Below are 15,722 nucleotides of genomic sequence, written 5' to 3' on the forward strand. Positions count from 1 at the left end.
CATAGAAATTTTATGAGAAATCAATATTCAATTAAGCATCATTCAAATTCACATAAACACACAAATTAAAAACCACAACATGATCTTGAATGGTTAATTAAGCTTTGGTGAAGTAGTACTCGTCAGCCATAAATATTGAAACTTAATAAATATTCTTAGTGGGCGCATGTTAATAAACTTAAAAACCACTACACAAGTGTGGTAATGAGCATATGTACAATGATGTACTCAAGTACATGCAGCTTTGGCTTCTCCAAGACCAAAACCGAATTGGCCTTCTTGTAAACTATATAGAATAGCATCTGAATAATGCCAAAGAGAAAACCCACTGTAATTGGAAGCTGCATGTTGATGATGCCAAGAAGAACAAAATGTTAATATAGTAATATGCCAGCCAAATAAAATTAATAATAATAAATAAATAAAAATCTGTTAGGCAAAAAAAATTAATAATAAATAAATAAAAGAGTTCAAGGCTTTCAATTTTTGGTAAAGAAATGAGATGGGCAAAGAAGATTGTATAGGACCTGCTTGTATATTGGTCTAGATTTTATGCTTTATGCAACTCAATTGTTATGAATGAAATCTCTACATCAACTTGCAAGAAAGGTGAAAGATACATGGAAAATTAGTACATTTTTTATGACAATAGCAGCACTACTAAGTACCAACAAACAAAAAACAAAATCAATATTCTTAGTGAGTTTTGATCGACTTGTACAATTACATACATATTGAAACTTCTTAGCGGCATAAAGCTGCATGTTGATGATGCCAAGACTTTTTAACAATGTCAAAAGTCAACACATACAGGAAAATGCACCTAAGCTGTTAAACATCAAACAATGTGCAAATAATTAATGTCACATGTGATTTCCTCCCATTTTCTACATGCAATAACTTCTGTTTATTTTTCAATGTAGATATTCTAATGAATCTCCATAATAAAAATACTTTATGCCACCACAAATAGATTTCACCTTTCAGTTTTTGAATGCATGTTACAACCAATTGACATTCTATACCTTTCCACAAATTCAAAAATTAGGTCATACCTAGTTAATGAGTTAGATCACAAAGAAGCTCTTCAGCTATTTCGTTGAATAAACAGATGAATCATATACTCGTCTATGTAAAATAAATTAGAAAATTAAATTCTATCAATGTGCTATCCAATTCAAAAGTTCATGTAATAATTCTTTCAATGTTGATCGACAATTGATTTGAAAATACCTGATGGATACAGCAAATAGATAGGTAGTTGTTGTAGCCAGAAGTAGCTTGCATATATTTAACGCTTACAAAAAACATTCACTATTCCACATGTTCAGCACTTACAAAAACCATGCACCATTCCACACTTGCAAAAACCATACACCACCATCAGCCAAAAAAGAGCAATGCTTCCAAAAAATTCTTGTAACATGTACTAAAAGCACTAGCTGAACAAAAAAGAGCAATGCTTTCAAAAAAACAAAACAACATGCCCAATCGCCTATTCAAATAGGTTGAAACTCGTATCCTGCAGCAAATCAAATTAGTAAGTTAGCAAAACAAAAAAACCGTTATAAGTTATTAAAGAATAAAAGAAAAATAGAAAAGAAAAAGGAAAAAGGAGAATGACAATGACATAACAATGTAATTTGACAATAGCAGGGAGCTTTAAGTGTGTTTACCTTACTCAAAGCAGTTTCCTGCGTTCCAATTATGCGATCATATTGAGTATCAGTTATTGAAGCCAACGGAGCTTCATTTGTGTTCAATTCCCTTTCTTGGATTCCTTGGCAAACCTTCAATTTAAAAAGATACCAAATGTGTTACAATATGCTTGAAATGTTTATATACGATCACGCGTTTAGTAAGAACAAGTGAAACACTCATAAAAGGAAGAAAAATAAGCAACCTGATTTTTTCTCCCCTTCTGGTTGGCATTGTTGTGACTCTGATGTTTCTTTTTTGTTTGTGTCACGACTTTTTCAACCGTAGACACCATTCTTTTGAATGGTGCCTTGCCCTTACATTTAACCGCTATAGGACTAAGAACCTTGGTACTTTTCACTACTACACCATCAATGGCTTCATTACTTTTGGAAGATGCACATGGAATATCATGGGAGGGTGGACTAGGTTCATACCTTGAGCACTTGTATTTCGCTAGCAACATGTCTATACAACACATGACATCCATGTAATGGTCTTCACTGGTTGATGTAAGCGTTGCTAATTCACTACATTTTTTCAACAAGCAATCATATCTTTGGGCATCAGGGTTGCAACTGAAGGCATTATAACTACTTTCAACAAGAGTATATGTGCGCTTCAAATCCTTCCTCCATCGGTCAAGAAAATATTTTGTGGGCAAAGATTTAACTTTCTTTAATGTCAGTACAGCAAGGGCATGCCTACACAAGATTCCACTACATTCAAACAACCCACAAATGCATTTAACTTCACTTTCATCTCCATTGAAGTAAACACAAAAATTTCGTTCTTTTGTGTAATCATCAATTGTTACCTCATCAGATACTTCATAGGTAGAAATTGCACCTTCACTTTTAATAAGAGAGCAATTGCAATACATCAAGCAACTAAACTCCTTACGAACTTCTTTGAACTTTGCATTGGTGTAAAGTTCTTGAAATTTCTTCTCAATAGAAAAATGAGATATACAGGGAATGATGGCATTAAAAGAATTGAAATCAGCTATTTTCTCATTTTCAGCCTTTCTCCTCAAAGCATTGTCAAATTGGTCAACAAATTCCTTCAGCGTGCTTCTAGAGTGCACATAATTATCAAAAAATACATTCATACTTTCACTTCGTTGTGTAGTTTGCATTCCGGCCCAAAATGTATCTTTTAAATACGCTGGAACCCAATGAGCCCGCTCACTATATAACCAACACAACCATGCATTATCCTGAAGATTATACCTTTCAAGTATACATTGCCAACTGTTATCAAATTCAACACAAGTTTGAGAGTCGTAGATTGCACTTTGTATGGCACTCTTCAAGCCACATTTGTATTGAGCATGTGATCCTAACTTCTCTGGGAATTTTTTCATAATGTGCCATAAACAAAATCTATGTCGGGCTCTAGGAAAAACTTTTGCAATTGCACTTTTCATAGCCTTATCCTGATCTGTTATTATTGCAAGTGGAGCTTGGCCGTTCATGCATTTCAACCATGTTTCAAACAACCAAACAAATGTGGTTGTATCCTCACCTGATAGTAATCCCGCCCCCAAAAGTATTGACTGACCATGATGATTCACTCCCACGAAATGAGCAAATGGCATTTTGTATATATTGGTCAAATACGTCGTGTCAAATGTAACCACATCCCCAAAATACTCATATGCAGCCCTGCTTCGTGCATCAGCCCATAACACATTCCTTAGCCTAGAGTCGTCATCCAAATCCATCACAGCGTAGAAGCCATCATTCATTTCTCGCATTCTAGTAAAGTAGTCATAAAGTACTCCAGCACCTCCTTTGCCAAGCAGAAGATGTCTTGCCTTGTTAATAAAATTCTGACAATCTCTCTCCATGAATGATAGATTCTCATGCCCTCCACCTTCAACAACAAGAGAGTTAAAGTTCTTGCTCACACCTATCTCAGCTATATCGTTTAATTCGAGCCTTCTTTCCACATTATCACCTATCTTCCTATAGCATCGAAAAAATCTTGTTTTATTAGGGTTTAAAGCATGATTATGGTTCACATTAACAGTAGTCAAACACCACGCTCCATCCCTGAACAATGCATTGATCTTGGCCTTGCACCCAATTTTCGTTGTCGGATTTGGCTTGTCAATATTAATTGCATTAGTTTGCTTCTTGCCATAATGAGCACATGTAAGGGTGACGTACTTATGACTCCCGTCTGGATTATTTTTACCTCCTTTAGATGTCACCCCAAACCCCGATTGCTGAGCATACCGCCTATAATATAGTTTTAGTTCTATTTCAGAACTAAACTTCATTCCTACCTCCGGTTCTGCTTCTTTCTTATTGCATTGCACATCATTGTCATCCTTGTCTACCAACTCTAAATCACAGACAACTTCATTTTCATCTAGATGACAAAAAAAAAATACAGTTACCCAATCAACATATCGGAACAAGAATGGAATCACAACATTCACTAAACGACAATCAACAACTAATGAGTAACATTTACTATGAGAAAGAAACTCAATGATATTAATAAAAGAGTGTAAAGACTAACTAACCAATTTGAGGGACAACTTCGAGGAATGGCTCGTCATCATTTGGAATCTATGTAAGCAGAGAATTGTTAGGTTCATAACAACCCCATTGCCAACTTTTAACACGTAATATATTCTCTCCTTTAGAAGCAGAGAAATGCTACACTTATCAAATTTTTTCCCTAAAATTGGTTCCCAAGTGATGTGTCACCATCTCATTAGATGGTCACACATTTTCCACAATAATAGATCTCATGGAATGTTAAAACATCATTTGGGAAAGGAATTTTATGGAGAAATTTTAGTAAGTGTAACATTTTCATTAGAAACAACATATAAATACTTTACATTGAAAATAGGGATGTGGAACGATTATTAAATTGGGGGGGTGGGGGAAACCTCTAACATTAATACCTGCATCAATTGCTCAGTCATTACAGATTCAGATCCCATCACAAGTGGTAATGAGGCAGGAGGTACTGAGGTTTCACCAATAGCCCCAACAGTGTGACTTTGTGCATTGGCTCCTGCAGAAGTTATAGTGGGTACAAAATCATCACAACCAAGAAGGGATGAAAATATAGATGGTCACACATAAGCAAGAATCGTTTGGGTTGGAACTGAAAAATATACCATTTGCAACCATATGGTGAAACCTTATTTTCTTACTTCCATAAGAATCCTACATTGATTGGCACGTTTTCATAAGACAACAAATAAAGAACAACATATCAATAGAGCAATGTAAAGCTAATGCTATAAATAAATATTTCGATCATTAGGGCATATGCATACATAAAACACCAAATTGATCAATTGAGAAACCAAACCCTATTGATGCATGATATAATGTACCTGTTTCTCATTATTCTTTTCAATTGCATCTAATGTACCCTCATTACCACTATTAACAAGAGGGGAAGAGAAACAATGTGAAGCACCGTCATTGCCTGTGCTTTCAGAAGTTCCCATGGATTTTTTAGTACAAACTTGATCATTTCCATAGGGGCCCTTCCCTTCCAACTCTACATTGACAGGTGGGTTTGGAGTCTACAGAAGATATAGTAACAAACTTAGATAACAAATTCATAAACTTCCCAATATTTATAAGCAGCAGCGATGTGCTTAATCGTGTCACACGTGCAGCACGAGTTTGCATTGTAATATATATATAAGTGACTAGGATTACCGTGGTCATATTAGGATGAGTATAAACTCCCCATGGAGGCAATAAAACAGGGTATGGAACTAGCATCTCATATGGTGGAATCAACAGATGTTGAAACATCACCAACAAGAAAGAAAATAAGAACCTTATATCCTGTACATAATGTATGCATCTACATGATCTAAAGCATAGCTATAATTTACCTGGCTTCTTGATAGATAGGGGTGGGGAGTTGTAGAAGCAACTGTTGAGGGAAAAAATGGGGGCTGCATAGCTCCAGGACAATAATAAGCATAATCAAGAAATACTGAGTATCCAAAACTAATCCATATAAATAATGAAAAAAATTCATAATCATAATAATTTTTTTGGTTCTTTAAAAAAAAAACTAAACTAAACATATTCTTATCACAAACCTGCATGGAGCTCGACCAATCAAAATAATGCGTTGTTGGTATTTCCTGAAAAAATAAATGAGAATAATTTAAAACACCTGGAAAAAAAAAATGTAAAAGAATATAATTAGGGTGTTAAGAAAAAGACAAGGATACCTGAGCTGAAGAAGTTGGTTTGGAAGGATTAGGAGGCTTGCTCTCTTCCCCTATCCCCATCGAGTGGTTTCAAAAAAAGAAACCTTCAACTTATACTTTTTATGACAAGATCACTTATATCCGCAATAATATCTATATATAACCGTCTTAGTTGATAGAGTAACCAAAGAAGGTACACTAGAAAAATCTAATACAACACCTTGTTTGGCCAACCTGCAAACAAATTTGCATCCATAAATGTCAAACGAATAAAACACTAAAACACTTTATTTCCTGACGGGGAGGTAAGGAAATAAATTCAAGGGGCTGCTTCCAATTTTGATCAAAAGTAAACAATTATGATGGAATGTACATGACGCACCACATTTCTATCGAATTAGGTATCATATTTAGAAGTGCTTCATGCTTCAGTAAGCATTAACAATACACAAACGTTCAAAATTTTCTACCATCCTTTTTGTTTTTGTTTGCGTATTCTTTAATGATTTTGAGCATCCAAAGCAAGCTACAATGATTACAACCCAGATTTACAAATAGCACAAAATCATTGTCTATTTCCCAGCCTAGGAAAAAATGGTTATATTTGCATCTCTCTCTCAATGCATGTTCATTAACAATTTCTCAGTATGGGATAAAAGTGGCACATAGGCTTGCTCCCTCACTCACTCCTAGCCCACGATTAGGCATTAATCTAAAACACTTTGGAAACACCTAATATGATTGCTCCATGATTGTAAAGATGATGCCGCTGAAAGTTAGACCAATCATTGATCTTCACATGCAATATCTAAGCATATATTTGAACTAAGGTAATATAAAAAATAAAAAAAGGAAAAAAAAGAAAAGGAAAAAAAAAATCTTCCTTTTTCTTTTCTTTTTTTCTTTCAAATTATCTTTTTTTGATAAATAAGTTGAATTGCAGAATTCGGTCATTGGTGAATGCCCTCACCTAACAGTCAACGAATTTTTTGACCTAAATAAACCATCCATACCACCGCAATACCGCTAAAACCACGAAGTGAATCATCTCCAACTGTCATACCTTGGACAAAATTCCAGGATTTGTAGCCCCTCCAATGTAGTTCAAAAGCAGAACCCTTCCAGCTGGTGCTCGATTGGGGAAAAGTGATGAGCTATATATAGTTCCTGCAACACCAAAGAAAATCCACATGCTGAATTTGGCAGGAAATTTTCAAAGCATCCTTAACAGAATATTAGTTCTTACTATCAAACTTTTGACTGTTACAACGAATTTCAAATTGCAGAAACTTTAAAAACCTACACAAATATTTTGATTTTCTATAAAGTCACTGAACAAGCCTTTTCTTTTCCTTCAATTTCTCAGCAACCAAACAAGAAATGCACTAAAGACCAGTCACCACGAGACATCAATTTGTAATAACCCAACCCAAGCATCTCTACAAAACCTCATATCTTCAAGAACCCATACAGAAAATCACAAGAAGGAAAGAGAGAGTGAGAGAGAATTACCTCATACCACATCCTTTGTTTCGTAATCCCTTCCTTTTTTGCAAAGACGTACAGAAACTCGTGTGAGAGAGAAGAGAGACAAAGAGAGAAAGAGAGAAAGGCGTGAGAGAGGGAGAGCTCTCACAGGAGTTTTGGGGCGCACGGTGCCGGTGGGGGAGAATGGGTTTGGGGAAAATTTTGGGGGGAAATGAAATGTGTGGTAGGAGGGAATGGTTTTGGGGAAAATACGGCGCCGGCGCCGGTGCCGGTGCCGGTGGAGAGAGAATCTGGGTGGAGGGAGAATGGGGTGGAGGGGGAAATGGGTTTGGGGGAAAATTTTTTGGCGTGGGGGGATGTAATGGTCTGGACCATGGACGAACGTTTGAGATTTTTTGTTTTTTTTAATTGGGCCAAACGACGTGGCACATGCCACGTCACCGGCGTAACCCATATCACGAATCCTCCAAATCCCTCTCGCGAAGAAGAGGAAGAAAGAAGGCAACCATGGTGACCCAGTACGGCATCAAGTTGGCCGTACACCTCATGACTAACCACTTCGGCAATGTCGTCGCTGTAATTCTCTGTCTCTCTCTGAACCTATACATATACCTTTTTCTGAGACTGCATGTTCTATATATTTGTTTCCAAATTCTATGCAGAAAGTGTGTGAGAATCTTCTTCAAAGAGGTCCCCTGACCCTCCAACTGATAGTTCAGTTAACGGAGCTCACCCCGCAACAGGTCACGAGCTCCCTCCTCATCTTGATCCAACACAACTGCGTTCAAGCTTTCTCTCTCGAGCAACAAGGTTATCTTCCCCACTCAACTCTATGCTGCGTTTTTGGTTTGATTGCCATCAAAATGTTGCTGAAAAGGAAAGGAAGTGATAGTATGGAAATTGAGGTTTAGGGTTTTTCATTGTTTCTATTTCGTATAATTTTGTCTTTTTTTTCCTCCCTCTTAAGGTAATAAATGGAAGTTCAAAATTGGGGTGTAGGGTTTTGCATTGTTTGGGTTGCAAGTAAACCAAAAGTCTTGATAAAAATGACTTTGGCTGGTCACTTTGCCCTAGTGAAGGCCTGAATATGATATAAGTTTGTATTACAAACAGTGATTTTGAGCTCCACAGAATTGGAGTTTCATGAAATTTCAATCTGGAAATGCCGGTAATTTATGCCAATAACAATTCATTGGCTAATATAATGGAAAAAATACCAAGTACAAAAGTTCCTTAGCAACCAACGAGAGAGTAAAGTAAACACAAATAATGATCTGAATGATTGTACTTGCAGGTGGTTTAGAGGATGGGCCAAAAGCTGATACCCAGTACATGGTGTTGTTTAGTAACATACTCCATCGCATGAGATTTTCCAAATTCTTGAAGATTGTTTCTGGTGAATTTGATGAAGAAGTTAGTTCTTTTAGTTTTGGTTTGATGTTTCACTAAGTTTGAAGCCAGGTCGAAATTATGTTTTTTTTTTTTTATAAGTCCAGGTCGAAATTATGTTATTGAATTATTTTCATTGTTTGTCCAGTGTAAAGAACTTCTTCACGGTTTGCTTCAGCATGGTAGGCTTACACTGAAGCAAATGGTAGAAAGAGCCAAGAATATGATTGAAAGAGAGAAGTCAAGTAAAAGAGAAGGTGAGTCCCTTGTGAATGTTTGAATTTATTTTATTCTGCCTCTATCTTAGATAAAAATATAATACATATATATACTGGGGGTATTTTTTTCTTTTTCTTTTTCTTTTTATATTGTTTTTGGTGCAAGTGAAGCTGATGTTGAATCATATTTATAATATTGAACATTATGGTTGCAGTAGGTGATAAAAAGGGGGCTGATCTTTGGTGCCTAAAAAGCTTCAATAAATTTATACAGTTAATCATTTTCACTACTTTATGATGAATAACACTCCATGAGCTAGCAATAAGAATCTCTTGACAACATCTAATCTTTAGGCAGTCAAGGGGCAAGGGTGCAAGGCATACGATAGCGCTTTCCTTAGGTCGTTACAACCCAAAACACAAAACAATTAAAACTATTTTCAACTTTATGTTACATGAGAACATTTTTTCAAACCAAAAACAAAAAATACCCCCAAAAACACATTAACAAACATACCGGAAAGCAGTTAGAAGCACAATCAATGTGGGTGTAGGGGCTTCAATCTTGTGTGTGTGTGCATGCTCGAATATGCTATTTAGATGATATATTTGTCCTGCAAGTATGTTAGTTTTTTTTCACTTGATTTATAATTATTTTCAGGAATTTGTGAAGATATTGTACAAGAAAACCTTCTTAAACTTTTGGCTGCCCGTTATGCTGAACGCTGCCCGACCCATGAAGCAGTCCTTGCTGCACCAGTTACAGAAGAAACTACTGCCAAGAAGCGAGGTGCCAAGTCTGCTAAGGTAATTGTTGACTCTTGTCAAATTTACTTGCTGATGATTGTCTGTTGTACAGAATTAGGAATGACAGTTGACTATTTGTGTGTTTGCTAGTTTATATGCATATTAAATCTGTGGATTGTGCATGCTATTGCCCATTAACTATGATAACCAATTTATATTTCAAAATTACAGCTTTCTCAACAGTTGGGATGTGTTGCAGTTATACTTAAGAGTTGGTGATTGACAGTGATATTGCACATGCATAGATTAAAAAAAAAAAAAAAATCAATTACTTGCAAAAGAATTCAAAAAAAAAAATGTCAAACACTAGTGTAACTGTGCATAATGCAGCTAACTAGATTATTTCAACCACTACCACTACACATTATTGAATTCTTAACTATAGTAGAGTGGCAGAGTTTCAGACCAAAGTTGTTTCTGCTATATAAAATTTATCCAATGCTAGGTGATCGTTCGTAAATTAAGTATTGAATAATAATTTTATCTGTACAATTGATTTCAGAGGGCAAAAAATATTGACCTACACAACATTGTAAACTTTTTTCATGGGTTCCATAAATGATTTGGTTTTGGATAATGTAATGCTACATGGCAAAAGTTAAAAGTTGTCAAAGCTTGTTCACCGAGGAATTTGTTTATTTTTTTATAAATAAATCAACCTCAATAGAAAGTGTAGAGGGGCAACCCAAGTACACAAGAAGTATATAAGAGAAACCCTCAATTAGGGAGAAAAAGATGAACACAAGTCCAGAAATTCAATAAAACTAGAAAAACGAGAACTATTGTACGCTGCTATCCAAGCATAAAGAGATTTGAACATATTAGCTTTTAACTCTTAACACCGGTCTCATGAAATTATGTGGAATCCAATATGATAGCATGAGGGGAGGATGGTGTTCCAGTGAGGCTGTTGGCCCTCTGGGGTGGGGGTGTGGAAAAATATTAGGAGGGGCTGGGTTTTTTTTAAAAAAAATTTGTCAAATATGAGGTGGGAGATTGGTCTAAGATCAATTTTTGACATGATTTGTGGTGTGTGGATCATCGATTGAAGGCAACTTTTCTAGAATTGCTTAGAGTCTATTTGGGATTGCTTTGAAAAATAGAGGTTTTTTTTTTTTAGAAAAAACCTCATTTTCAAAATGCGTTTTGGGCTTTTTTAGAACAAAAAAGTAAATTTAAAAAAAAAAAAAAAAAAATTGAAAGTAAAGCAATCTTGAGTATGTAATCTATCATATGGATCCTAATACAACAATCTATTCTAAATAAATGCTGACAGAGAAATGAAGAATCAGTGACAATAGAACAACGTGTTCTAGGAGCAGCAGCTCCTATGGAAGCACAAAGATTTTCAATTATAACAAATACTGGATCTAATGTCAGCAGAGAAATAAGTACGAATGCTTCCTCTAGTATGAGTGTTGGAGAAAAGGTTGGTATGAGGATTGCCATTTCAAGTTCCCAGGGTTACTCGTATGCTAATTGCTATCTTCTCATTTCATAGCGCAAGTATGACTCTTTGGAGTTAGATAGAGAACCTGCAGCTGAAGAGGAGGAAGTAGTTCTTTTTCGTGCCAATTTTGAGGAATTTATGCGTCGTCTTAGGCATAAGGTTGGTACATTGTTCTCTCTCTCTCTCTCACTTGCGTAGTATTTTGCATCTTGTAAGTCCTCTTCTACATGTTCTGTTATGTCTTCAGATGAATGAAATAGTTCCTTTTCCTTTTTATCTTTGATTTATTTTTTTTATTTTTTTTTTATGTCGGGGAACCTCTCCAAGGCAGGGCCCTTCGGACCCATCCCTATAAAGTAAACCCCGGTCCCATTATCTTTGATTTATCTCAATGCTTAATGGGTTTCCATTTTATTCCATTTACAATGATAAGCATATATGTTTTTTATGTGAGATGATATGTTTAAACTTCTTTTTATTGTATTACATTAGCTTCCTGGATATCATTGAAATAGTGTGGTGTACCTAATTCTACCCATACATTCTAGGCTTGCATTGAGAATGTGAGAACACGCCTGGATGATGGATCTTCAATTGTCTTAAGAGCAATGCTGGAGGCAGCAAGAAGTTTAGAGAAAAAAGTGAAAACAGAAAAGCCTGGTAAACTGAACTTTTAGACAATTGCTTAATGAATTTGAATACCTATATTTATTTATCCCTTGTGCTTAGCATTATATTTCGATTATGATTGATACATAGTATGCATAGATACATACATATATGCATGTGTGTATGTCTTGTATTTGATTTTGAATGCGTCATATAGCTTTTCTTCAAATCCTAAATGGGGAGTCACTTGTAGGAATGACATAATTGTGACCTCTATTCCCCCAAGAAAGATCTAATCACTACTGGTGTTAGATTGGAGTTTTCTTGCATTTGAAGAAACAGATGGGGATCTAGTATTTTAAGTTTTTGAATCAGTAGTAGTAAATAAGAAGTTGCATGAAGACCTTTTGCTAGGTTTGCTAAATGATGCATTCCTACTGCCTAGACCTAAACTCACCTTAAACAACTTTAGCTTAGGTTGCTTTGTTCTGGTAGTCCAAGTAGTTATGAAAGTCCAAGCATTTTATGGTTGAGATCTAGGATACAATTTAGAAGAGTGGAAGTGGGAGCATGGGAACAGCATTTTTTCAAAACTTAATAGGTCCAGACTGTCACAATAATCATGTTCACACACACACACACACACACACACACACATATATATATATATGTTTATTTCTAACTAACAATTAAAAAAAAAAAAAAAAAAAAACTTTCTAATTTGTATGATTTATCTTGAGCTAATAAATTGAGCCTCGCTATACAGTGCTTTCATTTTGAAATTAAAAAAAAAAAAAACAGTAACTGTAGTCAAAACACAGATTGGCGAAAGACTCACCACCCTCTTCGATAGATTGTATGTCGTAGTTCTAGATTGAATGAAATGGCCTTTCAATTAGTATTTCATCATATTGATTTACCCTCGAACATCTGTGTTGTATCCAGCATTAGTTATGTGAACTTAACTTTTGTGTGTTGTAGCTAATGCGATTTCTTTCTTTCGAATTCAGCTCACTTTTTCTTGATGATGTCGCTTGTATTGAGCCAATTCAATGCTTTCTTTTTCTTCGGTGCTCATATGCATTCTTTGGTGTCTTTTTGAATGCATTTTCTAAAACGTGCTTTCTTTTCCTAGAAGTCATAGCACAAAACATGACATAGAAAAAAAAATATATATGAAAACAAGTGAAATGATTCACCAATCTTCCCTTCCCTCCTTGACATTTTCTCATGCTTACTCAGTAGCATATACTTTGTATTACATGTTTCAGTTCCCTTGTCACTGAATACCATTTTTGAAGAGGTAATGAAGAGTGAAGAAGGGCGTGGTATGACCTTAGACCGTGTCAGAGCTTCCCTTGCCCAGTTTGGTTGTTCACCCTCTGCAAGAGGGACAGATGAATCATATAGTATTGGTATCCTATTCCCTGCTTAATTTTAGCCTTTATCTCTGTAGTATAAAGGTGTTGCCATATAAATGAGTTCATTCAATCTTTATCTTTAGTTGATTTTTGCATTATTTGGTTTCTATTGACGCATTCATATTTCTTCTACAGATTTGAAGAAAATTGTCGAATTAGCACAGAATGATGAGGTTTCTTTGACACTCGTTTCAAAAGATATGAAAATCCATGTTTCAGTCACTAAAAGATGTCTTACTTTTTCTACACTGCAGTTGGAGTCAATTGTGTTGAAAAGATATGGAAGGGACGCTTATAGAATGTTCAGATTACTGTCAAAAACTGGTCGCCTAGTTGAGACCGATAAGGTAATTGTGAATTTATATTGATAAATTCAAAATAATCTGGCAACAATTGGCCCTGAATTAAAAATAATCTTATGTTGGCTGTCACTCCACGTAAATTCCTATGTTGACAACATGTTATCTTATTGATGGACATGGTTACAATCTTTTCCCCTACACATTGAGATGTTGGATATGCATGATATACATGTATCGAACAATTGATAGCAGAGACTATGCCTTTAACTTATCAAAAAGTCATCTAAATCTGGTGTAGTTATGTGTATCCTCCATTCTTCTCTCTCTACTTTGCCTGAACTGGTCCTCGTACAATTTAGAGTATACATGTCTTAGGGCTACACTTTGATGCTCAACGTTTCACTGTAGGATGGTGCTCAATTGAATGTGGAATGCAAGTTAATTGGTTAACAAGATACATATGATAAGAATTAGGTGCAAGATGGTGCTGGCTTGAATATTAACAATTGTATAATTAGGAGATAGGAAATACAGAACACAAAGTCCATGAAATTTCTGCCTAGAGGTTGGTTGCTGCATATAAGGGTGTTTCTACCTGCATCATTGTGCCATAGGATTCTTGCAAAAGTTGAGCCATTCAAAATCTTCACTTATTAAGCTGAGTCATGTTGGACAAGACAAACTTTATCTCAAAAATGCTTCATAAAATTAAGAAATAATTTCTGGAGAAGAGTGCACAATTCAAAAAATGTGATCTTAGCATACAATGTTGATATCGTAGGAGATCTCCTACGATGTCTGCACTCTAAACTACACTTTGATGCACATTTTTCATTTTCGCCTCCATTCTGTCCAAGGCTCCCACTGCATTAGATTAAGTGTGCAATGGCAAGAAACATACCGAGATTGATTCATATTACTTGCTTAATATGATATGATCTCTGTTCCATATGTGGTGCAATTTCTGTTTTAACGCTTCACTTGAAACGATTTTTCTTTTTCCGTCATCTTTATTTTCTCCATGGCCATTGTTGGAGCAATTCCTTTCCAGAGAAACTTGTTCAGATAAGTCAGAAAGAATATGTTTGGTATGATATTCAGTCAAATCATTTATTTCATGTAGATTTCAGATACCACATTTGTTGAAAAGAAGGATGCACCCAAGATTCTTTATAAGCTTTGGAAGGATGAGTACTTGCATATGGAGGTAAACAACTGTCAACGATAACGATACGCCCAAGTTCGTAGTTCTTTATGATAATGTTTAATTCTCTTTGCAGAAATTAGTTGTAGCGGGAGCTAGACAATCACAATTCTTGTTATGGAAAGTAAATAAGCCCTCGCTACAAGAACATGTACTAGATGAGATGTTCCGTGCTGCTTTAAATTTGAGTCAACGAGTGGCTTATGAGCGGGAAAAGGAAAAAGAGGTCTGTTGAATATGATTGCTAATCCTCTTGGTTGCCTTTCTTTGAATGAGTTTCTATGCATGCTATCTTTGTTTTTTGCTTGTCTAATTCTTTATGGAAGTGGTAATTTTTTTGAGCAATGGTTATAAATATCTTGAATTCAGATACTTTTGCAAATATTTGCTTATTCATTGCATGAATTGTTTATAAACAGTTCTCATTGCGTTTTCTGTTTTAATATCTTCTCTATATCTGATTGTTTTCTATTTTCTGCTTCTGCCAAAAACAAAATTCTGCAAATAATGTGTTCTTGTGTATTCAGTTTGCAAAGAGGACAGTTCTCTGCCCAAATAATTGAAATGGCCGTACATGATACTGTGTAATTGCACCAAAACCTGACAATGAACAGTGAGAATATCGTCTTGTTGACTATAAACTAGTAGGTTGAATTTGTTCCCGACAATGAAGGATCTTTGCCTCCCAATGTTTTTAATGTTAATTGTTTCATTCGGTCCAAACAGTTTAACAACTCGCTGTGTATGTACGTGTTAAAGATTCTTGCTTATTTTATATCACAGCTGGACTTAACCATTTGAGTAATGGGGTCTTTTTTTTCCTTTTGTTGTTGGTGGATTGTTTGTCAATTCCTGTTTTTCCATCTTTTGAAAATTTTCACACTAATAAAGGTAGTGTTTGGCAAACAACATGGCTTTTTCACGGC

At 35.4% G+C, this 15,722-nt stretch overlaps 3 protein-coding genes across 4 annotated transcripts in view; 2 read left to right on the forward strand and 1 right to left on the reverse strand.

Annotated features, from left to right (window-relative positions):
- Window positions 1-65: 65 nt before the first annotated feature.
- On the reverse strand, window positions 66-6,382 carry LOC132165848 (protein FAR1-RELATED SEQUENCE 6-like; the record flags this gene model as incomplete). The annotated part of the gene is given in 10 exon segments (XM_059576530.1): window positions 66-1,522; window positions 1,677-1,790; window positions 1,904-4,077; window positions 4,235-4,280; window positions 4,625-4,737; window positions 4,844-4,892; window positions 5,066-5,260; window positions 5,582-5,644; window positions 5,795-5,839; window positions 5,930-6,382. Coding segments are annotated over 10 exon segments (2,886 nt in total). The 3' UTR covers window positions 66-1,495.
- Window positions 6,383-7,830: 1,448 nt separating this feature from the next.
- On the forward strand, window positions 7,831-15,713 carry LOC132165849 (uncharacterized). Of its 2 annotated transcripts, XM_059576532.1 has the most exons (14): window positions 7,832-7,972; window positions 8,059-8,206; window positions 8,691-8,809; window positions 8,934-9,042; window positions 9,665-9,810; window positions 11,087-11,239; window positions 11,312-11,419; window positions 11,809-11,920; window positions 13,141-13,284; window positions 13,426-13,463; window positions 13,545-13,637; window positions 14,716-14,799; window positions 14,873-15,022; window positions 15,324-15,713. In XM_059576532.1, exons 1-14 carry the CDS (start codon window positions 7,904-7,906, stop codon window positions 15,357-15,359), a joined length of 1,509 nt encoding a protein of 502 aa, XP_059432515.1. In that variant the 5' UTR covers window positions 7,832-7,903; the 3' UTR covers window positions 15,360-15,713. The 2 variants fall into 2 exon arrangements, with proteins under 2 accessions (XP_059432514.1, XP_059432515.1); XM_059576531.1 differs by having other exon boundaries at window positions 7,831-7,972; window positions 13,426-13,637.
- LOC132164939 (uncharacterized) overlaps window positions 15,464-15,722 on the forward strand; it is a 6,395-nt gene continuing 6,136 nt past the window's right edge. The window contains exon 1 of the mRNA XM_059575460.1: window positions 15,464-15,538. Coding sequence (XP_059431443.1) covers window positions 15,464-15,538 — 75 coding nt within the window. The remainder of the gene's footprint in view (window positions 15,539-15,722) is intronic.

The sequence above is a fragment of the Corylus avellana genome, chromosome ca11 (assembly GCF_901000735.1).
Source record: "Corylus avellana chromosome ca11, CavTom2PMs-1.0".
Lineage (NCBI taxonomy): Eukaryota > Viridiplantae > Streptophyta > Magnoliopsida > Fagales > Betulaceae > Corylus > Corylus avellana.